General features: G+C 36.1%; 1 protein-coding gene and 1 pseudogene across 2 annotated transcripts in view; both read left to right on the forward strand.

Moving 5' to 3' along the window:
* LOC140524808 (uncharacterized) overlaps positions 1 to 27,645 on the forward strand; it is a 147,307-nt gene that overhangs the window by 113,196 nt on the left and 6,466 nt on the right. For both annotated transcript variants that reach the window (XM_072639598.1, XM_072639599.1), the window contains 8 exons: positions 290 to 526; positions 2,232 to 2,290; positions 4,238 to 4,328; positions 6,306 to 6,519; positions 7,017 to 7,200; positions 8,815 to 8,958; positions 16,038 to 17,009; positions 26,686 to 26,798. In XM_072639598.1, the coding sequence (XP_072495699.1) occupies positions 290 to 526; positions 2,232 to 2,290; positions 4,238 to 4,328; positions 6,306 to 6,519; positions 7,017 to 7,200; positions 8,815 to 8,958; positions 16,038 to 17,009; positions 26,686 to 26,798 (2,014 nt within the window). The remainder of the gene's footprint in view (positions 1 to 289; positions 527 to 2,231; positions 2,291 to 4,237; positions 4,329 to 6,305; positions 6,520 to 7,016; positions 7,201 to 8,814; positions 8,959 to 16,037; positions 17,010 to 26,685; positions 26,799 to 27,645) is intronic.
* On the forward strand, positions 9,734 to 12,486 carry LOC140524811 (importin subunit beta-1 pseudogene; annotated as a pseudogene).

Here is a 27,645-nt window from a genome sequence, read left to right on the forward strand (position 1 = left end):
GCCTTTCCTTCTTAAGAAATTGTTTGACACTACACATGGAGACAAATCTTGATGAGGGAGTAAGAACTGGTAATCCCAAAAAGAGAGGGTAGGATAAAAAACAAGAAAAGAAACCGTTCTTGATATTGGTTATTCCACGCATGACATAGATAAAATACATGATGCATAAATTAACAAAATCAAGTCATAAAGTTAGGTAGTAATTTGAGTGACATCCCATGATAAATTTAAGTAATATGCCAGGTGGATAAAAGTGATGTTCTATTTAACTCCACTATTTCCTTGTCAGATGCATCTGCCACTAGTTGTCGGAAAAAGGACAGTTACAGACATCCTAAGGATTTGATTCTTAACTTGAATCATCCCTACCAGTCACTGCCAGTGACCAAAAACTGGTCAGGATCCGCAGACTTTAGACTGAGTCCTATCCTGAAAGATGAAGCAGCTGGAGCTGGAAGTGTGATTGCAGGAGCAAAGCAAGTCCCTCAGAAGCAGGGTGAACCACCGCCCCCTGTAATAATAGAAGGTAGACAAGCTCATGCAGAATCTTGCACAGTTGACACTGTGAATTTTTCATGTGTCGATCATTTCTCAAATTGTTGCATTCCAATCGTTATTGGAAGACGTAAGCAATTTAAGTGATGAAGTCACGCGATGACAAAATTCATTTCTTGTTTCTCCTCTCATGCAGCCTATAATGTGGCAGGTGTCTTTTGAACAGCTATTTTTATTTTCTCCTTTAATCAGTGTAACATAATCCAGCTACACTGAAAGGCAGTACCCTAGACCTTTGTGATAAATTAGTCTTCTCTGGGATAGCTGTGATTTGCTACTTTATTTTTTTTAAATGTCAAATGCTAAATGACCTAGTGAGTTGCTGGTTTGTAATACTACTATTAGATGCTGCATAAATTAAGAAATTGGTCTCATATTCAGGCTTCAATGATTATTTTGATTTTGTTTGAATGGATTTGTTGTACTGTGACATATACAGTTATTTCTTCCTATTCTTTTAAAGTTCTGTATATATGTTCAGATCTGGAATTTTCTCTCCATGTAATCGTCCTCTGTCTTGCTCTGAGGAACCTGAAAGTTGTACAGTGACTTTCAAATTCACTGCTGGAGTATTATCTGCATGTCTTCCTTCCAAGATTTTGGCTTGCTGCGAAAAGCTTATTGAGTTACTTCATGATACAGATCTCATGGACTTTTACTTCCCTAGGCAACATGGCATTAAGGAAGAAGTCTTGTTTTTCCATTCTTTTGCAATGATCCTAGCCAGTGGTTTTACATATTAAGATGTAGGTTTTGTGCTCTGTCTCTTGAAATAACCAAACGGATTTGTCAATTTTCATTTATTTATTTTGTCCTCTCACTGACTATGTCATGATTCTTTGTCTCTGAACTTAACTCAGAAATTCATCAGTCCTGTAATGAGTTATATTTAGAAATCTAGTTGTGTTGTGGATCATTTTTCTATTCTTGTTGCAAAGTGATCTTCTAGCCTTAACGGAGGCATGTGGACACCACGGAATCTGATCAAGTATCTTTATACCACCAAGCTATCCTTCCAGGATGTCTGGCTTATTATCGAAAGAAATCAGATCCTCTGTCTCTGACCCTGCAGGCAGACTCAAGCAATGAATATTTCTTAGTCACAAGAGAGAAGGAAGTGGTTGTTGCTAATGGTTCCTTCCCAATTTCCAACGTGACTCACATTGTCCTGATTTCCAGGATGCTGTATACTCATTGTTTTCCCACCTATCCGTCCCCGTTCTGTGTTCTCTTATATTTCCCCAAATTCCATGGAGGCCAGTAATCCTATCTTGGATTTGTTGTCTTTGGTTAGTGAGAAATACAAGTGACCCAGTTAATTGATAACTGCTGGCCTAACTAGTAGATTGATCACGTATGATCACTGTCTCTTGGTTTACCTTGAATTTTGAATTATAAAGGTTTCATCTAGATTAACCACATAAATCTATCCTCACACTTCGTGGGATTTGGTCTGAAAAGACTGTTCCACTAGAAACGTAAATTGTTTCATTAGACTGCAAATACAATATAATTTGATGAATGCATAATTAGTATGAATTTCTGTTATCTATTCCTTATTTTAAAAGAGATTAAAATAGGTAAATTATATATGGGATTTTATTTATGTAAGAAAATAATTCTGAATAATATAAATTGTTACTTAAATATTCATATCAATTTTACATGATATTTAGAATTTAAAGGATCATCAGAGGAATGCTCAGAAAGTTTTGATAAAAGTGACCTGCAACAGGTATGTAAAAATGACATTCAAATTTCCGATATTTTACTTTACTAAAGCTGATTTTCATGCTAGTGTTACTGAAAGTTTTTCAGGACTTAGTTTGCTTTTAAATGCATTTTTCACTGAACACATAGGACTGCTTTTTTGCATAATAAGGTATAGGAATCTTTCGTCTGAAAACGGATACTTTTAGAAACAGTCTCTTAGTGAAATGTGTCCATGGTGAATGCTAGAAACCTAATGATATTGCTGGATTTTCCTTCATTTCCCACATGTATAAAATGAAGACCATTTATAAGTGGAAAGAAATGTTATGATTATGATAATTTTTATAAGCTAAATCATTTAGCTTCCAATTAGTTAGGTGGCATAGTAGAGGGAGTCAAGAAGACCTGAGTTTGGCCAACTGTGAGTCCTTATCTGAGAAGCTGGCATCCGTGGGTTTATGAAACAGTAGACTGCTAGATTCATAGACTGCTGTGTCTTGAGGACCTAACACTATGAAGTGCCAAATGGATAATTTTGATTACATTGAACTGAAAATTTTTGCACAAACAAATGCAATGCAACTAAGATTAGGAGGGAAGCAGAAAACTGGGAAAGAATTTTTGCAACTAGTGTCTGTGATAAAGGTCTCATTTCTAAAGTGTATAGAGAACTGAGTCAAATGTACAGCAACACAAGTCATTCCTCAATTGACGAAAGATCAAAGGATATGAACAGGTAGATTTCAGAGAAAGAAGTTAAAGCTACCAATGGTCACATGAAAAAATGTTCTAAATCCCTATTGATTAGAGAGATGCAAATCAAAACAGCTCTGAGATATCACAGCACACCTAACATGACAAATAGGGTGATGATAAAAGTTGGAGAAGATGTGGGAGAGTTGGAGGACTAATTCTTTGTTGGGGGAGCTGTGAACTGATCCAACCATTCTGAAGAGCAATTTGAAACTACGCCCAAAGGGTTACAAAAATGTGCATACTCTTTGACCCAGCAATACCGCTTCTAGCACTGTATGCCCAAGAGATCATAGAAATGGGAAAGGGTCCCACATGTGCAAAGATCTTTATAGCAGTGCTCTTTGTGGTGGCCAAAACCTGGAAATCAAGGGGATGCCCATCAATTGGGGAATGGTTGAATAAATTGTGGTATATCAATGTAATCGAAGACTATTGTGCTATAAGAAATGATGAACAGGAAGACTTCAGAGAGGCATGGAAAGACTTATATGAACTGCTACTGAGTGAAAGGAGCAGAACCAGGAGAACTTTGTACACAGCAACCACCACAGTGTGTGAGGATTTTTTCTGGTAGACTTACAACTTCATTGCAATGAAAGGACATAAAAAATTCCCAATGGTCTCTTAAGGCGAAATGCCTTCCACATCCAGACAAGGAACTATGGAATTTGTATGCAGAATGCAGGCGATCATTTCCTTTTGTATTAAATTTTGGTTTGTTTTATGATTACTTCCAATCATTTTAATTCTTCCATGCAACATGACTAAGGTGAAAATGTATTTAATAAAAATGTATTAAGAATGTAATAAGAATGTATTAATGCATTATACATTATAAGAATGTGCAGAACCTACATAAAATTGTAAGCCATCTCAGGGAGGGAGGTGGGAGGTAGGGCAGAGGGGTGAGCGGGAGGGGAAAAATCAAAGATATATGGAAGTGGATGTAGAACACTGAAAACAAACCAAAAAAGACCTGAATTTGAATCTATCCGTGGGCTCCTAGCTTTGTATGTCTAGTAGGATGCTGGACAAGCCACATAACTTTTGTAAAATCATTATCAGTTATGCTTGTGTCACAAAATGGTTGTGAGGATGGCATGAGATAATGTATATAAAGTGTTGTGAAAACCTTAAAGTGCCACACAAATATTAGCCGTTATTATTATTTTAAAATTTGCGTTATTTTACCCTGCTGTTATATATTTTACAGGACAAAGTACAGAGAGATGCAAATGATCATGATGACCTCATTCAGTCATCTGACACAGCTCCAGAGGATTACGATTTACCTCCCTTAAACTGTAAGAATGTTTTCATATTGATTGAACAACTTAGTGCCGATTGTAAAAGTAAGAACGTTTTGAAATTTTCTGACAGAATAACAGTGTTAAACAGAAATCAGAGATGTCTGACTCATAGTAAAGTGGAAGTGAGCCTAATCTCTGGCAGACCGTGGCCAAAGTGAAAGGAATTATGTTGACTGCAGACTAGTAAATTTCTCAGCCACCTTCTATTTGTTTCAGTTCAAAAGGAATTACTAAGTACCTACTGTGTGGGAAACATACAAAGTTTGGATAAGTTTTCTCATTGAGTTTGCAATTTAATAGGGGATATAACCTACATAGACAACTCAAATATTAAAATATATATGTGTTGGAGGAATACAGTCATATTACTACATGAGGGTCAGTGTAGAAAGAAAATTTACTATTAAGAATAAATAACCTATGTGTGAACGTACTATCTTTGCTGAGATTTAAAGGACTGGTGTGAACTCAGTCGGTATAGAACATGAAAGTATAGGGGGATGAAATGAACATTCCAGGCATGGAAACTTTTAGTAAAAAGCCAGGAAATGACAGTGAAAAATCCAGTTTTACTGGACAATATATAGCAGTAAGAAATAAAAGGGAAAGGTAGATAATGGAGAGGGCCTAGATTTTGGCTATAGACAAATCTCTCAAACTGGGAGCTTCAGTTTCTTCACCTATTAAATGCTATACATTACAGGATTGTTGTGGGGGGATATATTTTGTAAGGCTCTACGTGCTGTATTATATAATATGTGTTATTAATATTGCATGCTAGGATACGATATGTGAATATGATTTGCTTGGTTGGTAATAGAAGAACCATTTGAAGAGAATGACATGACTAGATGTATAAAGGTAACAGGCAGTGAGCTCTTTCATGGAAAAAACAATCAAAATATTAAAATCTTTCACAAAATGGGCCAAAGTATCAACAGTCTTGCAAATGTTCTGCCTCGTTGTAACAATTCTTCAGTCAGCATGGCATATAGGACACTGTACTGGACACAACACCATGAGTAGCTAGGTTCAGATTCTGCCTTATACACCTACTAATTCTGTGAACCTTAACAAGCACTTCTCTGTGCCTCAGTTTCTTCCTTTTCTTTGAATCTTTGAGTTTATCATTTCCTTTACTGTCAGCTTCACTTCGTGCTCCAATAAGTGTGTCTACCTCTAGCAACTGTGTTAGCTCTCATTGCTTCAACTCTGTTAAACACTAAAATATATGAAGACTTCAAAGTTACCAAGGGAAACCCAATAACAAACTCTGTTGAATCTGTCACTTGATACATTTCTAACTCCGGATTAGGTCTAAATTGGGTGACATATCTCTCTGAAAAATAAAGGGACAGCAGCTATTTTCCATAATGCTCAGAAGATTTTTTCACTTTCCTCTGGTGTTTCAGCTATATTTTCTTTAAAGTTACCAGAAGTCTGACCAATAAATAAATGAGGACAGATGTTATTGTATGCATGTTACATACTTATTTATGCTATAAGTCTCTAAAGAAGAAGCAGTGTTTACAGACAACGATTTAAAGTAAAACATTTATTCTACTTATAAAATAATTCAGTATATTTGCAATGCATAGATATTAAGTATATGACGCATTTTATTAATCTTATTTGTCCACACAGAGTACACACCCGAATATTTACTTCTCACATATACTTCTCCCATATTGTGAAAAATCAGGAACTCTCAAATGTTTTGTTTTTTTTTTGATAAAGTAATGGGTAACTTAGAGACTCTTCTTAATTGTCCACAGTGCCCACAGGGAAATAGGCTATTTTCATATTCAATGTAAATCTTGTGACAAAGTAGTGTTTTCCTATAATCGTAGGATTTATATGGATAGATATTATTTTGTAATTCCCAGAGCATTTGAATTCTAAATGTACTGCTAGTGTTGTGCAGATTTTAAAATACTCAATTTGTATTGACTTGTGTTTTTCTCTGCATAGATCCTACTATATATTTGAAAATTAAGGATGAAGTTCTAAGATATGATCAATCAGTCGATCGTAAAAAATCACATTGTACACTACTCGCCAGAAAAGTTAAGAATTTAGAAAACATGATTAGTGGAATGCAGAAGGAAACGTCAGAAACAATAGAAATGAAATCCAAGTTGGAGCATCAAAAAGCAGAATGCAACAGAGAACTCTGTAGCATCAGGTATGGAACTCACGATTTTTGATAAAGGCTTGGAAGCATTTCTTTTAATGTTGAAGAAATGTGACAGCGAATTTGAAGTTGGAAGGGAAAAACAATGTTATGAATAAGCCCTACTTATTCCTTGTTACTCCATGGACATCTATGAGTTAAATTTTTAGTGAATTATCAAAACTATAGCACATTTCCTTGCAATTTATTGTTTTTTCAAAATGAGGTCAAAAATAAAATCTGAATAATGCATAGTGATGGGAAAATGGATTGAATTTTATCTACATGCCCCTTTACACTTTTTACCAGAGTCATTCAAATGCGTCAAAACTCAGAACGTTCAATTTGCATCATTAAAAGGAGTTTCTTGACTGTGAGTTCCGTACATGGATCCAGTTATCCCTAAATTAATATTCTTTTCCTTTAGTCATTCAGATGACTATATTTAAATGGCATTCTATTCCTTATTTCTACTGACCTGTCATTTATAAACGGCAATTTTAATCTAGGTTTACCTTGAACCAAGGGAAAATAAAGCTAGAGACTACAAAAATGCTACTTGAAGAACATATGGAACAGTTGAGAAGAGAAGAAGAGCAATATAGCAAAATAGTGGATCTCACCCAGCGACTTGAATGCAGTGCCAGATCTCTGGAAGTTGAACTGACAACAGTAAGAAAGCATATTCAGCAGGTAAATTGGAATCTAAAGTCACTATTTCAATTTTTTCTTGTTAAGAATACGTATGGGTTCCCTGGGAATGGGGGGATCAACACCGCATTTTTTTGAATCCTAAAAATGGCTATGCTTTTTATTTCTGGTATTAGTAGGTTGGGTTCAATGATTTGTAAATGAGTACTCTTAAATACGTAACAAAAAAAGGAACAATTGCCCGTATTTTAGCATTTGAATGTAAAATTACAGTCTAAATGCCCATGGAAAAAATAAATTGAAGCTGATACTTTTGAAAGTGTGTTTCACAGTAGAGAATTAGTATGGTGTAATGAATAGAGCTGGCCTCAAATCCATGAGAAGGAGGGTTCAAATGTTGCCATGGACACTTCCTGACTGATTGACCCTGGGCAGACAATCTAGATGGACCCCAAGCCAAAAGTTTCAAATTCCCCCAAAGCTGCCCACAGACCCCAGTACTGGGGGTGGGGGATCTAATGGACAGCACTGCTCTATCCTCAGCTTCGATAAGAATATAAATTCCAGAGCACATTGGTAGATAGAGATTCCTTACCTGAAGATTCTCTAAGCCAATGAAATTGCAAGTTCAATCCCCTTTTCTGTCCCTTGTGCGACACTTTAGCACCCAATCCTTCCGTCTTTCAGAATAGTTTACTGTTCTCTAGCATCTTTACCTTTTACTGATGCAATTCTTATGCAATTAACATTATTCAAGTCTTTCTAAATGGAGGAAAGCCTAAGTCTTCATTACTCAGAGCACTGGACTGAGCCTAAGACGAAATTCAGTAAAGATGAATGTAAAATTATGTAATTAGATGCAAAAATAGTTTCATATGTATAAGCTGGGAGAAATATGATTACATGGCATTTTGTCTGAAAAGATACAGGAATCTTAGTCAGTTCTAAGCTGAAGTTGAGTCAGTGCTGCTATATGACCACCAAAAACCTAGTGTAATTTTGCCTCCCATTCAGAGAAGCGTAGTTTCGAAACATGTCTCTTTACTGTGACCTGAATAGACTTTGTTTGTACTATTGAATTCATTTGTGGCTCCCACAGAATTAAGGTAACTAGTAAGCAGGATGGCAAACAGAATGAGGAAGGCCCTTGGAGTCTATTGCATGTGAGGATCAGTTAAAGGAACTAGAGATGTTTATCCTTATATCTTCAAGTTATTGAAGGACAGTCAGGTGGAAGAAGAGTGAATTTTGCTCTTCTTCAGTGTAAGGGACAGAGCTAAGAGCAATGGATGCAGTGGCAAAAAAGTACATTTTTACAGTTAATGTCAGGGGAAAATTGCTAACAAATGGAACCCCTGTAAATAGAATGAGTTTCCCTGAGAGTTCGCCCACCTGTGAAGACTTCAAGTTGCGTTTGGTAAGAGTTAGATACATAACGATGGTGTGGATTGAACTAAATAGTTGTGGAGGTTCCTTTGTAATTTTCAAGTACTATCCTTCTTGTTACTTTCATTTTCAGTAGCCTACTTTTCCGAATTTTTTAAAATCTATTTTCCTTCCTTTTTGAGATTCTATATTCCAGTTAAAGGTAAAATGTATTTGTTGACTTTTGAAGGAAAAAGATGATTAAAAATTTTATGAAATTGTTGTCCCCAGGTTGAAGAAGAGCTAAAATACACTCAAAGACAACTTGTTCACGAGCAGAGAGCCAGAACTTTGCAAGAGTCAACTCTGAATAATCTTCTTTGGAAGCAGAAAGAAAAAGAAGCAGTTGCTTCCAAAGCGACTCAGACTTCTGAGGTATTCACTTTGGTCATTTTCCAATTTAACTATATATTTGAAAAGTCAGGATTTCTGTTCCTCATTTTGGAACATATTTGTCATCCTCAGTCACGTCCATCTGTCTGCAGCAGACAGGATGGGACATACGTGGTGACCAAAATGAGCACAGGTTGTTTTGCTTGGTTGTTTCTTTTCTTTGAATGGCATGATCGCCCCAGAGACTCTAGGTTATTCCTACTGAAAAAAATCCCTGCTTCTCAGTAATGCCTTGGCCCTTTCTGGACATGGGAAAAGGGCAGCTCTTCAGGGTCCCTAGGGGGTGAAAGGAATGCAACCAGGCAGAAGGGGACATTTCATACACAAATCACTTTTCTTCCTTGATTAAGTGATTTCTTCTGTTTCTGCTTTCCAGGGCAGAGAGGAAGGGTTACACCAAACCATATGTTAATAGTTTGGTCTACTTCACATTGTTGTCTCGCTCATGTTTCATGAAAGAGAAGGAATAAAAGTATTTTCAGAAAGAATGAATTTCACTTAGATTTCTGACATAAGGCTCTATCCACTACAAGGATTCATTCATTTGCATTCATCATTGCTTAGCATGATAGAAACACATGTTCATCAAATGGCAAATTTAGAATTTTTCATTTTCTTCTTTTGTTCCCCAGTGGTTTGAGGTAAATCCTTTGAGTTTTTGGTCCTTAGTAATCCTTTGGTTCCTGGGCACTGGAGAGCTTCATTTAACTCAGCTGCTACCTCTTCACACAATCCCCCTTGTCTTACAGAAGGGATCTCCTAGAATGGGGCTTCTTAGCTTTTTGATATAGCTCTTTCCACTGGTCCTGAATGGGGACCAATGCTCCTGGACCAGTTTTACTATGATGGGAGTGCAATATCAACTTTTTATACTTTGGCCTCAACGGTTCTTTCATTACTCCTTTAAATTGCATGGCTAGGCCTAGGTTACCCGCTACTGACCACACTCCAGGTCTCACTTTTTCCATCCCTAAAATGAGCGATTTGGACGAGAAAATTTAAATCAATGATGCTATGAAGATGCTATGGATCCATCAAAAGACCGATTTTTCCCACGACTTATACTAAGAAGTTTTAAGACTTGGATGCAGTGGCTTTTGTCTGCATCTTGGAATCAGTTCAAACTTGTAGTTATTCAGGCAATGCCCACTCACATAGGCTTAATGAAAGTTCCCAGGATGGTGGTTCGAGACACAACTGCCTGGACAGTGGGCAGAATCTGTGAGCTGCTCCCTGAGGCTGCCATCAGTGGAGTCTACCTTGCTCCTTTACTATAGTGTCTCTGAGAGGGCCTCAGCGCTGAACCCAGTGTGGCTTGCAACGTGTGCTGGGCTTTCTCTAGTGTGACTGAAGCTGCTTGTGAGGCTGCAGATGTAGTTGATGATCAAAAAAACCCAACTACCTACTCTTTATCTACTTCATTTGAACTCATGGTCCTGCAACTTCTAGAGACCACGGACAGACCTAACGAACACCAGAATAACTTGAGGAGTGCTGCATATGAAGCCCTGATGGAAAGAGTGAAAAACAGTGCCAAGGACTGTTATTCTGCAGTCCAGGAAACGACTTTGGTCATCAAGGAACGACTGCAGCAAGTGCTGAAGATAGTCTCACATACAGAGCACATCAGACAGAATTCATTTTAATGACCTTCAGTCTTTGCTCTATGATTCTCTTCAGAATGTTCTCTGGAAAGTGCAGCACCAGGACGCTTTTCCGATTTCTGATGTGGCCATGAATCCTTGCTGAGGATGTTCCAGAGCACAACTGGGTCTGGGGCAGAGTTAAGAAGATGCCCTGATGGCCGTGAGCACATTGGTAGAAATGTTGGGTGGTGAAATCCTGAAATAGATGGATGCCTTTAAACCCTTCTTGGGCATTGGTTTGAAGAATGATGCTGAGTACCAGGTTTGTTTAGCTGTTGTGTGCCTGGTGGAAGACCAGTGCCAAGCCCTATATTCCAACATTTTACCTTTCAGTGAGAGGTGATGCAGTTGCTATTGGTGAACTTGAGAAATGAAAATGTCCATAAATTTGTCAATCCACAGATTCTGTCAGTATTTGGTGATATTTCCCTTGTGATTGGAGAAGAGTTGAAGAGGTATCTTGAGGTGGTAGTGAATATTTTTTAGGAGGCTTCCTAAGCCCAGGTGGACAAGTCGCACTACGACATGGTGTATTATCTGAATGAGTGAAGGGAAAGGTGTTTGGAAGCCTACACCAGAATCTCCAGGGATTAAAGGGAGACCAGGAGAATGTACACCTGGTTGCGAGCCTGATGCAGTCCAGAGTAGAATTTATTCTTTCCTACATCGATCACATTGCTGCAGATGAGGATCACATAGATGTAGTAGTAGCTTGTGCGGCTGGACTGTTAGGAGACTTAGGTACAACTTTGGGAAGGATGTGCTGAAATTACTGGAGATCAGACCCCTGATCCATGAACTGATAACTGAAGGACAAGATCCAGGTAAAAAGTTGCAGCAGAATATGTTGCGCTTCATTTGATGTAACAAAAACAGAGGTAGAAATTATTATCTCCTACAAAGCTAAAGCAGAAATAGATCTAATCAAAAGAGATAAGGAAGGAAACAATATCCCAACTAAAAGACAAAGAAACCACAAAGCAATATCATTAACGAGCATATATTCTCCAACTGGTATAGCATCCAAATTCCTAGAGGAAAAGTGAAGGGAGTTACAGGAAGAAATAGAAAGCAAGTCTATACGAGTGGGGGACCTCAACCTCCCGATCCCTGAACTTGACAAATCTAACATGAAGATAAACAAGAAAGAAGGAGTTGAATTCCACTCTGGATAAGGTAGATATGATAGGTCTCTGGAGAAAATTGAATGGGGATAGAAAGAAATACACTTTTTTCTCAGCAGTACATGGCAAATATACAAAACTTGACCATGTACTAGGACATAAAAACCTCACGATCCAGTCTAGAAAGGCAGAGATAGTCAGTTCATCCTTCTCACATCATAATGCAATAAAAATTATATTTAATGAAATGCCAGGGAAAGATAGACCAAAAAGTAATTGGAAACTAAATAGTCTAATCCTAAAGAAGGAGTCGTTTAAATAAGAAATCATGGAAGCCATCAACAACTTCATTCAAGAGAATGACAAGGATGAGACAACCTACAAAATCTTATGAGATATTGCAAAAGCAGTTCTTAAGGGAAGTTTTATATCTTTGAATGTCTACATGAATAAAGTAGAGAAAAAAGAAATCAATGAATTGGGCATGCAACTGAAAAAGCTAGAGAAAAAACAAATTGAAAATCACCAAGGAAATAATCAGATTAGAAATACTGAAAACGAAAGGAGATATGAATACAATTAAAATTAAGAAAACTATTAAACTAATCGATAAAACTAAGAGTTGGTTTTATAAAAAAAAGCAGTAAAATTGATAAACTTCGGTCAATTTTTATAAAAAAAAAGAAAGAAGAACACCAGATTACCAATATCAAAAATGAAAAGGGTGAACTCACCTGCAATGAGTCGGAAATTGGAATAATCATTAGAAATTATATTGTCCAACAGTATGCCCATAAATTCGACATCTAAATAAGATGGAGAATTACTTTAAAAAATATGAATTGCCCAAATTAATAGACGAGGAAGCTGAAGGCTTAAATATCACTTTCTCAGAAAGAGAAATTGAAGTAGCCATCAATGGAGTCGCTAGCAAAAAGTCTCCAGGGCTGTATGGATTCAAAAATGAATTCTATCAAGCATTTAGAAGAGAGCTAATTCCAGTACTATGTAGATCATTTGAAAAAATTGGGGAAGAAGGAGTCCTCCCAAATTGTTTTTATGATACAAATATGATTTTGATGCCTAAAACAAAAAGAACCAAAACAGAGAAAGATATTTATAGTCGAATTTCTCTAATGAATACACTTGAAAAAAAAATTTAAATAAAATTTTAGCAAAAGAATATAGCAACTCATAACAAGAATAATACGTTATGATCAGGTAGGGTTTCTACCAGGAATGCAGAACTGGTTTAGTATTAAGAAAACTATTAGCATTATTGATCATATCAACAACAAAACTAACAGAAACCACAAGATTATCTTAATAGATGCAGAAAAAGCTTTTGACAAAATACAACACCCATTTCTATTGAAAACATTGGAGAGCATAGGAATAAATGGAACTGTCCATAAAATAATAAGCAGCATCTACCTAAGACCCTCAGCAAACATTACATCCAAGGGAGATAATTAAATGCATTTCCAATAAGACCACAGGTGAAACACGGATGTCCATTATCACCACTATTATTCAATATGATACTACAGATATTAGCTGTAACAATAAGAGAAGAAAAAGAAATTGAAGGAATTAGATTTGGAAAAAAAGAAACTAAGTTATTATTGTTGGCAGATGACATGATGATATACTTAGAGAATCCAAGAGATTCAAGTAAAAAACTATTTGAAGTAATAAACAACTTTATCAATATTGTAGGTTACAAAATAAACTGACACACAACTTCTGTATATCTACATATTATTAACAGAGCCAAGCAGAAGAGATAGAAAGAGGAATGCCATTTATAGCTAGGACAGATACTCTAAGATATTTGGGAGTCTATCTGTCAAATCAAAACCAGGGATTATATGAACACAATCAGAAAACACTTTCCACACGAGTAAAGTCAGTTCTAAATAAGTGGAAATATATCGGTTGCTCACGAGTAGGCTGAGCTAATACAACAAAAATGACAGTTCCACCTAAATCAATTCACTTCTTCAGTGCCATACCAATCAAACTATCAGATAGTTGTTTCCTAGAGCTAGAAAAAATAATATCAAAATTCATCTGGAAGAACAAAAAGTCCAGAATATCAAGGGAAGTCATGAAAAGAAATGCTAAGGAAGGTAGCTTCGCTCTACCAGATCTGAAACTGTATTATAAAACAATTATCAAAAGTACCTGGTATTGGCTAAGCAACAGAGGGGCCGACAAGTGGAATATTTCTAGGTACTCAAGACACAGCAGGAAATGAATATAGTTCCCTACTGTTTGATAGACCTAAGGATCCCATTTTCTGGGATAAGAACTCACTCTTTGACAAAAATTTCTGGAAAAGCTGGATAATAGTGTGGCGGCAACCAGACATAGACCAGTGCTTGAATCCATACACAAGAAGATACTTCCGATAGTTAGATGATCTAGGTATAAAGATTTATACTATAAACAATTTAGTGGAGAAAGGAATAGTGTATTCATCAGATTTGTGGAGAAGGGAAGAATTTTTGACTGAAAAAGAGATAGAAAGCATTATGAAGTGCTAAATGAATTTTTTTTGATTACATTAAACTGAAAATCTATTGCGCAGTCAAACCCAATAGGACCAAAGATTCAGAGGATGGCAGAAAACTGGGAAAGAATTTTTGCAGCTAGTGTGTGTGATAAAGGCCTCATTTCTAAAATATAGAGAGAAGTGAGTCAAATTTACAAAAATGCAACTCATTCCCCAATTGGTAAATAATGAAAAGACGTGAACAGGCATGTTTCAGAGGAAGAAATCAAAGCTATCTATAGTCATATGAAAAAATGCTCTAAATCACTATTAATTAGAGAGTTGCAAGTCAAAATCTCTCTGAGATATCACATCAAACCTACCAGATTAACTGACATGACAAAACAGGAAAATGATAAATGTTGGAGAAGATGTGGGAGAGTTGGAACACTAATTCATTGTTGGTGGAGCTGTGACCTCATCCAACCATTCTGGAGAGCAATGTGTTACTATGCCCAAAGGGCTATAAATATGTGCATACCCTTTGACTGAGCAATACTGTTTTTAGGACTGTATCAGCAAGAGATCATAAAAGTGGGATCGAGTCCCACACATACATAAATATTTACAGCAACACTCTATGTGGTTGTCCAAAACGTAAAACTAAGGGGATTCCCATCAATGAGGGAATGGTTGAATAAATTGTGGTATACAGATGTAATAGAATACTATTTCACTATAAGAAATGATGAACAGGAAGACTTCAGAGAGGCCTGGAAAGACTTATATGAACTGATGCTGAATGAAAGGAGCAGAACCAGGAGAACTTTGTGTTCTCACACACAGAGTGTGTGAGGATTTTTCTGGCAGACTTAGAACTTCATTGCAATGCAAGGACTTAAAAAATTCCCTGTGGTCTCAAGGCAAAATGCCTTCCACATCCAGAGAAGGAACTATGGAATTTGATTGCAGAATGCAGCCGATCATTTTCTTTTGTGTTACATTTTGATTTGCTCTGTGATTTCTCCCATTCATTTTCATTCTTCTATGCAACATGTCTAAGGTGAAAATGTATTTAATAGAAATGTATGTGCAGAATCCATATAAAACTGTATTCTGTCTCAGGAAGGGAGTGGGAAGGTAGGGGGCAAGGGTGGGAGGGAGGGGAGAAATCAAAGGAATATAGAAGTGATTGTAGAACAGTGAAAACAAATAAAACAAAAAAAGAAAAGAGAGCTAGATTTGGAGTCTGAAGAGACCTGGATTGAAATACCTCTTAGAATACTTAGTAAGTGTGACAATGGACAGGTCCTCTAATAACTTTTCCTCATCTATGTCCTCAGTGTAACATCGAGAGAGTAATATGAATATTTCCCTCGTAAGTATGTTGCAAGGCTTTGGTGAGACAATGTATTGAAAGTACTAAGCAAAGTACCTTCTTAGGTACTAATATGTGTCCATATTAGGTGCTGTTATTGTTATTGTAACACCATGAGTAGCCAGGGTGGGATAGAATGGAGAGAGCAAGGGAAATCAAATATGCTGAATGGCAGACAGATTTGGGCCCCCAAAATACAGTATATATGTTCTGATTGATGAAACACTTTTAAGAACTGTTCTTTGGGAAAATTGAGTCTGACAGAAATGTGATATTGGTGAAACTCCCTCAATTTACTTTTTCTTTCAATGTGCTATGCTTTTTGGCACCTTGTGCTTTATTTTGAAATAGCAAGGACAAATCAGAATGCATAATTATATTTTGAGTATCATTTTTTTCCTGTTTATTTTGTTTAGGTTCCTGAAAGCAATGAAAAAGGAAAAGATCTGTCGGATAAAAATCAAATCCTACAGGATGAAGTTGTCATGCTCAAAATGGAACTCCACAGAGTAAAAATGGAGCTTCAGGGAAAAGAAAATCAATTTACAGAAGACACTGAAGTTTTAAAAGAAACGATTGATGAACTTCAAAAGAAATTACAACTGGAGGAAGAAGCATTAACAAAAATCACATCCCAATACAGCGGACAACTAAACGTTCTGACAACGGAAAATGAAGTGCTGAATTCTAAATTGGAGAAGGCAAAACGAAGCACAGACAGACTGGAGACAGTAATTGCTCTATATCGTTCCCGTCTGACTTCTGCTCTTCACGATCATGAACGAAGTCAGATATCAAATCCTATCAAATCTAATCAAGACCTTGAACAAACCATTCAGGGAGAACGAGACGAGCTGCTTCGTTTACAGGACGAACTAATTCATCACTTGGGTAGTCTAAGAGAGAACAATGGTGTTCTTTCTCAAAAGCTCTGGAAGGCTGAAGGTAAAACCAGCAGTTTAGAAAAGGAGCTAAACTGTGTACATGATTCCCTCAGAGAAAAGACACTCACTTTAGAAACTACACAGAGAGAATTAAACCAGACCCAACACAAAGCAAATGAACTTGAACACCTAAATCGAGTAGAAAAGGAAAAAATGGACAAATATATTTTCAAACATGAATCTATCCAAAAAAGATTAGCCCAACTCGAGAATGAAAATGTATTACTTCAACAACAGCTTGAAGATGCCCAAAACAAATGTTTCGTTAAAGAAAAGGTAATGAGTGAGAGCTGTGGACAGTTTATGGATTGCTGCCATGACGTTCATGGTGATACTGGAAAGCAAGCTCTTATGAGAAAAGAGAGAAATGAAGAATTACCCAGGAAATATAACTACTTAAGAGAGAAGGTGCACAAACATAAAAAGGAGAAAGCAGAAATAAAAGTAGGTCTTTAAATAATGTAATTGGATAAGTATTTAACTTTTTGAAATGAAAATCAAGGTAATATTCATGAAGATAAATTAGGAATTTGAATTTATAGCTGGCAGATGATGTGACTAACTTTCCTTGTAAAAATTCTGATATGTAAGACAGGAGAATAAGAATCAATAGTAGGATGTAGGCCATAATAAAATAATGAAATACAAATATAACAGTTATAAAATTGGTAACACAATCCAATAAAATCAAAAGAATTGATTGAATAAATGAGAATAATAATAAATATCACAATAATAGTGTAAAATAAATTAAAAATGAAATGATTTAATCATCTTTTAGATAAGATGACTCACTCTACCTAAAGAAATTATGTAGTCCACGTAATTTTGATTTAGTAAATAGGTTAGTTACTTTTCCATAAATACTGATAAATTTATCATTCTAATAATATGCCTAATATTCCAATTTAATTATACAATGGAATAAATAATTTGACATGATAAAATTTAAGAAAATCCTACAAAATTTTTCTTGTAATAATATAACAGTTCAAGTCAGACATCTCAATTGAACTACTGTGAAATATTAGTTACCCTTTTTAAAATGTTCATTTCTTTTTAGTTTTCAGTATTCATTTCCGCAAAATTTAGAGTTCCCAATTTTCTCCCCATCTCTTCCCTCCCCACCCGAAAAAGCCGTGCATTGTGATGACCCACTTCCCCCAGCCTGCCGTCCCTTCTATCACACCCCTGCCTTCCCTTATACCCCTCTTCTCTCTTGTCTTGCATGGCAAGAAAAATGTGTATGCCCCATTACCTCTATTTATAATTTTCCAGTTGTATGCAAAAGCAATTCTAAACAATAGTTCCTAAAAGTCGGAGTCCTAACTTCTCTCCCTTCTTTGCTCCCCACCCATCCTCACTCAGGAGACAAGCAATTCAACACAGGCTATTAATGCGTAGTTTTGCAAAAGACTTTCATAATGATCATGTTGTGTAAGACTACCTATCTTTCCCCCCATCCTATCCAGCCCACCATTTGTTCTATTCTCTCTTTTGACCTTCTCCCTCCCCCAAAATTGTTTACTTTTAACAACTCCCTCCTCCCACTTGCCCTCCTTTCTATCATTCCCCCACCACACTTCTCCCATTCTCCCCACTTTCTTGTAGTGGAAGATATATTTTCATACCAAATTGAGTGTGCTTGTTATTCCCTCCTTAAGCCAATAGTGCTGAGAGTAAGCTTCACCTTCTCCCTCTCACCTCCCCCCTTTTACCCTTCATTGAAAAAGCATTTTCTTGCCTCTTTTATGAGAGATAATTTGCCTCATTCCATTTCTCCCTTTCTCCTCCCAATATATTCCTCTCTCATCCCTTAATTTTATTTTTCTGGATATCATCCCTTCCTATTCAATTCACCCTGTCCACTCTGTCGATAGACATATGTATATAATCCCTCCAGCTACCCAAATACTGAGACATGATTCAAGAGTTACAAATATTATCTTTCCATGTAGGAATGTGAAGAATTCGACTTTTGTAAGTTTGTTAGGATTTCTCTTTCCTGTTTAGCTTTTCATGCTTCTTTTGATTCTTGTGTTTGAAAGTCAACTTTTCTATTCAGTTCTGGTCTTTTAATCAAGAATGCTTGAAAATCCTGTATTTCGTTGAATGACATTTTTTCTCCTGAAGTATTATACACAGTTCTGCTGACTAGGTGATTCTCGGTTTAAAGCCTAGTTCCTTTGACTTCTGGAATATCATACTCTAAGCCCTCGACCCCTTAATGCAGAAGCTGCTAGACCTTGTGTTATCCAGATTGTATTTCCGCAATACTTGAATTCTTCCTTTCTAGTTGCTTGCAATATTTTCTCCATGACCTGAGAACCCTGGAATTTGGCTACAATATTCCTAGGAGCATCTCTTTTCGAATCTCTTTCAGCGGGTGATTGGTCGATTCTTTCAATATTTATTTTACCCTCTGGTTCTAGAATAGCAGCGCAGGTTTCCGTGATAATTTCATGAAAGCTGATATCTAGGCTCTTTTTTTTTTTTTTTTGATCGTAGGTTTCAAGTAGTCCCATAATTTTTAAATTGTCTCTCCTGGATCTATTTTTCCAGGTCAGTTGCTTTTCTCATGAGACAGTTCACATTGTCTTCTACTTTTTCATGCTTTTGGTTTTGCTTTGTAATTCCTTGGTTTCTCATAAAGTCATTACTTTCCATCTTCTTCATTCTAATTTTTCAAGAAGTATTTTCTTCAGTGCGATTTTGAACCTCCTTTGCCATTTGACTAATTCTACTTTCGAAAGCCTTCTTCTCCTAATTGTCTTTTCAGACCTCTTTTACAATTTGAGTTAGCCTACTTTTAAAGGTTTCATTTTCTCCAGCATGTTCTGGGTCTCCTTTAACAAGCAGTTTATTTGCTTTTCATGATTTTTTTTGCATTGCTCTCATTTCTCTTCCCAGTTATTCCTGCAACTCTCTTACTTGATATTCAAAATCTTTTTGGAGCTGTTCTGTGGCCTGAGACCATTGCATGCTTATTTTGCAAGTTTTGGACCTTACAGTTACCCTTTTTATAACTATTTAACCATACTCATCAGTATGACTACTTTTAATTCAACCTGCTGTGAACTACTTTTAGAAACATCTGGATAAAGTTTTAATGAAATTCCAAAGATCAATTACTAGTTTCCTTTAAAATTGAGGACAATAATTCTATTCAAAAAGGATATGATTATGCATTAAGCATTAATTTTTTTGCCTGTGGTACTAATTCCATTTTTCAAAAAAATTGTTTTTGCTTCCCTACTAATTTCTTTATTTATCTCCATTTAAAACAATGTTTTACTAACAGTTCTTGCTCAGTGTGCAAAATTAGAGTTTCTGGAATCACTGATTTTATTTGTTGATGATGAATAGTTTCACAGTCTAATAGATGTTCTCATTATATGTGCTTTTTCATATATGCAGTGGCTAGCAGGTCTACCAAATATTATACTGGGTAACAATTTTGTATAAATATTTTTTCAAATTTTGCTTAATTGTGTATGATCATGTATTTGAATCTAGTCATTCCATACAAGAATTTAGTTTACTTGTAGAAATTCAATTAATTATGTCAATTTTATCCTTCACAACTATACATTGGTTTTGCATTTGCATTAAAAAAATTTATCAAACTTTAGTTAAATTTATTTTTACAAGGGAATTAATCTTATCTAAAAAGAGAAAAGTTTTGATTTCTTTTGATTTTTGGTTTCGTTTGTTATAAGTAATTTTAGAATCATTTGCTTTGCTGTATAGTGAAAACCAACAGGATTTTTTGTAGCATATCTGTATATACATATACAAGTGTGCATTTCTGTGTGTACATATTCATGCATTCATATGTACGTATATGTACATATATGTATGCTTGAATACATGTATGTACATCTTCCTTCTAGGGTAGAAAATGAAATGGCATGCCTCCTTTCTACAAAACTGAGACCCTGCACTACACTATATATACATAAGTATGAGAACTACCATATTTTCGATAGTTTCCTCTTTTTCTGTCCATGAACTGCTACCAGAAGTGTAATTCCTATCAGGACAGAAAAAGGAACTGCTTTGAAGACTTGGCAAAGACAGTGGAAGATGTGAAGTGTAGCCTTCACCTTAAAAAACCTTATTTTTTTGTGGTTATTTTGGCTTTGGGCAGACCAGTTCATTCATATCAAGTGCTTTTACCAAGCCTGACAAGCATATCAGTGCTTATGTTCATTCTCCAGGGGAAACCATGAGAGCAAGGAAAATGAAACCTTTTCTTACAGTTGCATAGAAATAAGATTGTTACCTTTTCTCAAAAATAGAAGGGGAAACTCCTAATGTTTCTCTCAAGTATAAGAAACTGTATATTCTTCCCTACCTTATTCCATCACCTTCCATGTGCATTGTGCATAAAAAAATTAGCTCCTAAGAAGCTTTGGAGGTGATATAATTCTTCTCAAAAAGAGATAATGGGGAAATCAGGCTGAATGAACTGCTTTATGAGGAGTGTACTCAGCAGGTTGGAGGATAGCATTTGATCCATGCTGAATGGAGGGTGAGTGATATAGTCAAAAGAGTTTTGCAATCTCAGAAGGCAAGTTCCAATCTTTTCCTTTATTAACTATTACCATTATGACCTTGGATAAGTCATTTAACCTCTTAAGACTTAGTTTTTCTCGTCTGCAAAATGAGGTACTTTTATTAAATAGTCCCTTGGATTTTTTCTAGCTCTAATCTATGATAATTATGAATACGTTGATGAAATTTAGGTGCATGTGAGAATATTGATATCAACTAATTTTGTAGGTATATTCATTTTATATGAGCTGATATTGATTCATGAAGTCAGTAAGAGAAATTATTTGGACATATCTCCATCAGACTACAGTACGAAGGCAACAAGAACTTGCTGATTTCTTAAAAGAACAACACAAAACCGACACTTCACTAGAGGTTACATCATTTGCTCGAAATGATTTTGAAGTTGAGAAAAAAACTACCGAAGGAAAGAGATGAAGCCAAAAACAAAGTGTGCATGCAAAAAATCAGTAACTTCCCATTTATGAAAAATGTGTTCAGCGTGATATTTCTTTTTTCACCAATATTACATATTTTATGAACCCTGTGCCTTTCATTTGAACTGACAGAACAAAACCTATAACCTCCACCATTTGTACACTGAAATTTTAGTAATATTATTCACTTTTTATGGGGTTGACAATTTTGTTTATCCATCCTGACACAACGAAGGAAGTATTTTTCATTTCTATCCGACTTTATATTTAGAAAGCCCTTTACATTCATTTTCTCATTTAATCTCCAAAACAGCTCTGTGAAGTAGAAGTTATTTGTATGCTTTTATTGAAACTACTCCTCGAAAAAATGGAAGATGATATTTCTTCACAATTTGTAAATATGGAAATTATGCATGCAAACTGAAATTGAGAATTAAAGTAATTAGATGGATATTCTCATAATTATCCTCTAAATCAAACTGATCTCACCCTGTTGATTCCCATCTCCCTAACTTCATCATGTTTTTGTTCTTGATTAGTTACACCTCCCCATGTAGGCTGCCTACCCACCTTCACCTCCAAGAAGCTTTTGAATTCCAAACTTATCATTCTTTTGCCACAAGTCTGTTGTGACTTTTCAGCCCTATTGATTTCTTAATCTTCTGAGCTCCACTTTTTCATTGTCAACATATAGGTTAGTATTTAACTCTATATTTATTTTCTTATGATGTTCACATCTGTTCTCAAACTATCATTTCCTGTGTCTAAGTCTTGTTTACCCAACTAGATTGTAATTTCATGAGGACAGGGATTTTTTATACTCCATTATTTTCGATAGAACTTCCTTTTCACAGCATGTAGGTAGTAGAAGTAATTGTTATTATTGTACTAGGAGTAATAGTAGTGGAAATGGTGATAGTGTAGCACTAGAAATGGTAGTAGTAGTAGCAGTAGTAGTAGTAGTAGCAGTAGTAGTAGTAGTAGCAGTAAAAGAAGAAGATAAAGGAGAAGAATAGTAAGAGGAAGAAGAGGAACAAAAGTAGAAGAAAATGAAGAGGAAGAAGAGGAAGAAGAAAACTAAGTATCTATTTGTTGACTTTGCCATGAGCTGAAGTTTTGACTGAAATTAAAATTTCTCCAAGGTGATATTTGGACTAAAGCACTTTGAGAATTTCTAGTCTGACTTTTTATAAATTTTCAATTTCCCAGAGTTCCCGAAGGGCAAATAGAAATTTAGCATTAAATCATTTTATTGTTATTATTAAAAATCATTAGAATGAAAGCAACGTTAAGCATAGAAGAGTTTCAGTCAAATTCTCCTAAAGTGTTCCCTTTATTACTATGGAATATATTTTTCCATCATCAGTTGCTGTCTCACACTTATAGGCAGTGACAGGTGTGGCATTCTTCATTACACCAGCCAAAAAGTACAGAAATGGATATTTCTCATATGCTCCAAAACACATTTTCAAGCGAGTACCCATTACCGATGGTAAAGTCATCGAAATCTATGCCAAAGTGGCCCAAAATAGGTTTTGATGATGAGCTTTTTCTCTGCTTAGACGTACCTTGAGGGAAAAATGGATAGAATATTGGGTGTGGGGTTAGAAAGTCCTGACTTCACATGTGACCTCAGATCCTTATATATCTGATCCTATGCAAGTCACTTAATCTTGCTTACTTTCCTCAACTATAAAATGAGGATTATAAAAGCTTCTGTTTCCCAGGGTTGTTGTGAGGATCAAATGATTATAATTGTAAAAGTGTTTGCATGGTGCTTGGCACATAGTAGGCACTTAATAAATTCTTGTTTCTCTGCTCTGAAAACGTAAAGGCAAATGTCCATTATATGCAAATAATCATTGCCTCCCACATTTTGATAAGTTCCTCCTAATGTTACAAAAGTGTTCTCTTACTTGATTAGCTTCAGTATACTTGTCTTATCTAAGAAATAAACGTGAGATCCAATCTCATTCTTCAGCAAACTCTTTTCTTTCATATTTTTATGCTTGAGAAATTTTTCTAAGTTTCAGAAGACAGTATTGGAATGAAATAAGTTTTGTTTCCCAATTACCTCCCCTGCCACTCATTCTCTTTCTTTGCCTCATCTTCTTTTTAACCCATATTGATTAAAATATTAACCTTCAAAAGCTTTTGGCATCAGGCTGCAGTCAAGAAACTAGGTGTGAAGTGAGCCCTAGAATATATAGCTAGGAAGCAATAAGTTAGAGTCCATCTTTAGCAATATGAATTAGCACAGTTAACTGCAATTCAGGGCAAACTGAAGCCATTGCTTTTCTAATTTCCCTGACAATTTCCACTATAAGATACTTGATCCAAATGACTATTTCTTTGTGGTTCAACACTTCATTCACTCGTGAATGAAGGGCAGCTAGGTGGTGCAGTGGATAGTGCACCAGTGCAGGAGTCAGGAGGACCTGAGTTCAAATCTCACCTCAGGCACTTGAGACTCATTAACTGTGTGACCTTGGGCAAGTCACTTAACACCAATTGCCTCATCTTGGGTCATCTCCAGTCATACTGATGAATATCTGGTCACTGGATTCAGACGACTTTGGAGGAGAAATGAGGCTGGTGACCTGCACAGTTCTCCCTCACTCAAAAAAACAGAGTGAAGTGCAAATCATGTCATTATTTCTCTGATGGCATGGTCTTCTTTGTCAACGAAGGACGGACAACAATTAGTGAATGCCAATTATGTAAATTACCCTATGATAGGTGCAGATTGGGTTACCAAAATTATGTGGAAGACATGCCCTCTCTCCTTGAAGAATGTGCATTCTCTCTGGGATGCCAGCGCAAAATATAGGAAGTTCCTTTATAATACGTGGTAGCATATTAACAATTGCTAACTGAATTGTAAGCATGTAAGTTTTTATAAAAAGTAGAGATCACTATAGCTGGAGATTAGAGCAGATGGTATTTAATCCAGTCCTGCTCTTCTCAACACAAAATACTACTCAATGCAAATTTACTGACTTAGCAACTCTACTGGAACAAGTGACAAATAGGTAAATTCAATTTATGTTTTGCATACACACACACACACACACACAGACACATACACACACACGTATAAAACCTACACCTGAAAGTGCCTTTTTCCCAGATTTTGAGCCCTGCCTCAGGACCTTGCCATCCATATGACTTTGACAAATGGTTTTCTGTCTTTAGGCTTCAGATTCCTCGTTTCTAAAATGATGAACTAGCTCAACACTAGGGCCCCTTTTTGCTCTAACACTCTGACGATCGTAAGCGAGTTTACTGCAGTTGTTGCTCCTTACTTCTAGCCTAGTCAGCTCTTGTAAATCTACGGTGAAAAAGTATTTATTGAATTCCTGCTATATTCTTACACAATATATCACCGATAGATACTGAAATAATAAAAGATGTAAGTGAGTGATGGTACAAAATTTCAAAACTAACAAGAATGGCATACTCTCTGTGTGCTGCCGAACAAAATATCCAAGAATATGGTGAAGGCAAGGATCATTGTTGCAAGATACCAAGAAAAGTTTTGAAGAAAGGTTAGAAATATGAGTTCCCTTTGAGATATGGGAAGGGATCAACAGGACAGATGTGCAGTAAAGTCCAGGAAACTAGAAGAAGCACAGGAGGGTGAGGAGGGTTGCTGTAAAGAAACTAGAAGTAAAAGTTGGGGAAAAAAGAATGAGGTCAGATTTTAGACGAAAGAAGGCAGAGAATTTTAGCCTCAATCTCCTGGCCCATACATAGCAGTCCCTATATGATCTAAACAGTGTTTTATAACGATTTACTTAGCATCTTGTAGTAAGGTTTGGTGTAGGGGTAAAACTAGAACAGAAAGACCCTGTAGTCCTTTTGGTTTTAATTAAACCACAGGCGAGTGACAATATCGTTGTGCTTGTTTCCCAATGTGGAAAATGAGAAAGTTGGATTAAAATATCCACCCCCCTCAATTTTTAATCCTCTCTTTGAGGTACTAGTCCAAGACTAAAGTGGTAGTCATGAGATAGAAGAGGAAAGACAAACACTGTGAAAGGATAATAAATGACAAATCAGATAAGAGCAAGAGAATCCTATGTTTCAGTGAAGTCATGGACTTAGAAAAAAGATTTTGGCAGAGAGAACTTGAGCCTATTGGGAATGCATTTTAGGTAGTGGGAAGGTAATACAGATTTCCAACACTAACATAAATGACGGTGTGAACCTGGGCCAGCCTTGTAACCTCTGGGTACTCGAAGTCATTCGCCAAGACTCTTAGAGTTGCAGATTCTCAATTGCAGGTTGAGGGCAGGAATTCCTTGCATTGAGAGATGGAATTTTTCACTGAGAATTCCGCATACCAATTAAATCACAGTACATATGAAATAAATAAGTGAACAATCCTAGGTAAATAGACGAATGAAATAGGAATAAGAGATGAAGAAATGGCAGCTGTTGTAATCATTCAGTGGAGAAGTGTGGAAGCAAAGATGAGAAATAAGAGTGAATCTAGAAAGGGCAGCAGAATTCAGAAGAATGAGGAGGGTTCTTTTTCCTGTGTACCACAGAAAAGATTACCTGGCTCATAATCTAAACCAATTGACGGGTTGCATCTCACGTAGTCAAGTAGAAAGAGATTTGGAGAGTAGTTTTCCAGTCTTACCTGAGAATACATATATAGACATCTCAGCACAGGAATGCTTACAACATGGGCCAGTTGCGCCAACACTGAGGCGGAATGAAGATGAAGGGAACTTTTCCATTGGCTCTAGAGAAAGGAGAAAAGCCAGCGTTCCACCACGGTGTTGTATGTTGGAAAACTTGACCCCCTTTCTATTCATACTATGCATTTCTACCATTTTTAAATTTATTAATATTATTAGTATAGGTAATACTTTTATTGAAATCAAATGAGAACTTTCATTGATTTGAAAAAAAAGAAAGAGTTTGTTGTGAAATCTCAGGAAAGCTTTGTTGTTTAAAGTAAGATGAATCGTTTTCAAATCTCCTTATATTTGTTTGGGTTTTACAAACTATGCTTTAACTAACATTTACAGTTGTATCTGGAATTGATGAAAAGCATCCTCTTTAGAAATGTCAGTTGAGTTGTAACATTTTTCTCTGTAAAAATATTTTTACAGCCTTATACTGAAAGGGAAAAGTTGAAGAAACTCACTGAATTAAATCAGTCCCTGGAAAATCGTCTAGAACGAGAACTGAAGAGAAATGAAGAATTAGAGAAAGAGCTCAGTGGGTAAGACTCCTTTTTGTAGGCTTTTTCATCCAAACATTAAGTAAGCAAGGACTTAATTATTTTGTTACATCCTAAGTACAAATTCATTTTATGTATTAACCATTGCATCAACAATTACAATATGTATAACTCGAAGTGAAGAAAGAGTTTTTCACTTTCATTTTATTCACTAAATTACTGCTGGAAAACAAGCCTTCTGCCCTGCGACTTTGAAGCTATAGTAAAATTCTGTATAGCACTTGTACCTTAAAGTGTGTTTTCTAGAATTATACTATACAGCATTTGACAGTCTCTTGTTAAATATACTGTTTCTGCACATAAATGTTTCTGTCAGGTAAGTCTCTAGGTTTTCCATCCTAATTTATTTCCTTCATTGTTTACTTCATTTTGTTCATTTGCCACTCATTCAAAAAGTATTATTCAATATCTGTTGCATATGAAGTAATGTATTTGTCTCTGGAGGGACAGAGGTGGATGATTTAAGCAGTTCCTGCTTTGAAGGTGATTCTAGTAAAAGAGGTAACGTAGGGACTCAAATAAGATGTTCAAATAAGAATGAGGTAAGTGCTTAAGATTTTTCCGAAGAAAATGAAGTCAGAGACTGAAGGAGACATAGGCTTCTTCTGACATTGTAGGATCAGCAACATTCCATTAAGGATATGACTTTTGAGCTAGACCCTACAAAATATCTTGCCCTGGAAATGAAGGCCCTTCAGAATGTGGCAGCAGCCTGCCTTTCCACACTTAAATTATGTTATTCCCTCTTCTACAACGTAAGGTGCTGTGAAACTGTACTATTCTCTCTCCTTGAAAACATGCCCTGTGCTTTCCCATCTCTGCCCTGTGC

This window comes from Notamacropus eugenii, chromosome 2 (genome assembly GCF_028372415.1).
Source record: "Notamacropus eugenii isolate mMacEug1 chromosome 2, mMacEug1.pri_v2, whole genome shotgun sequence".
NCBI classification, from domain to species: Eukaryota; Metazoa; Chordata; class Mammalia; order Diprotodontia; family Macropodidae; genus Notamacropus; species Notamacropus eugenii.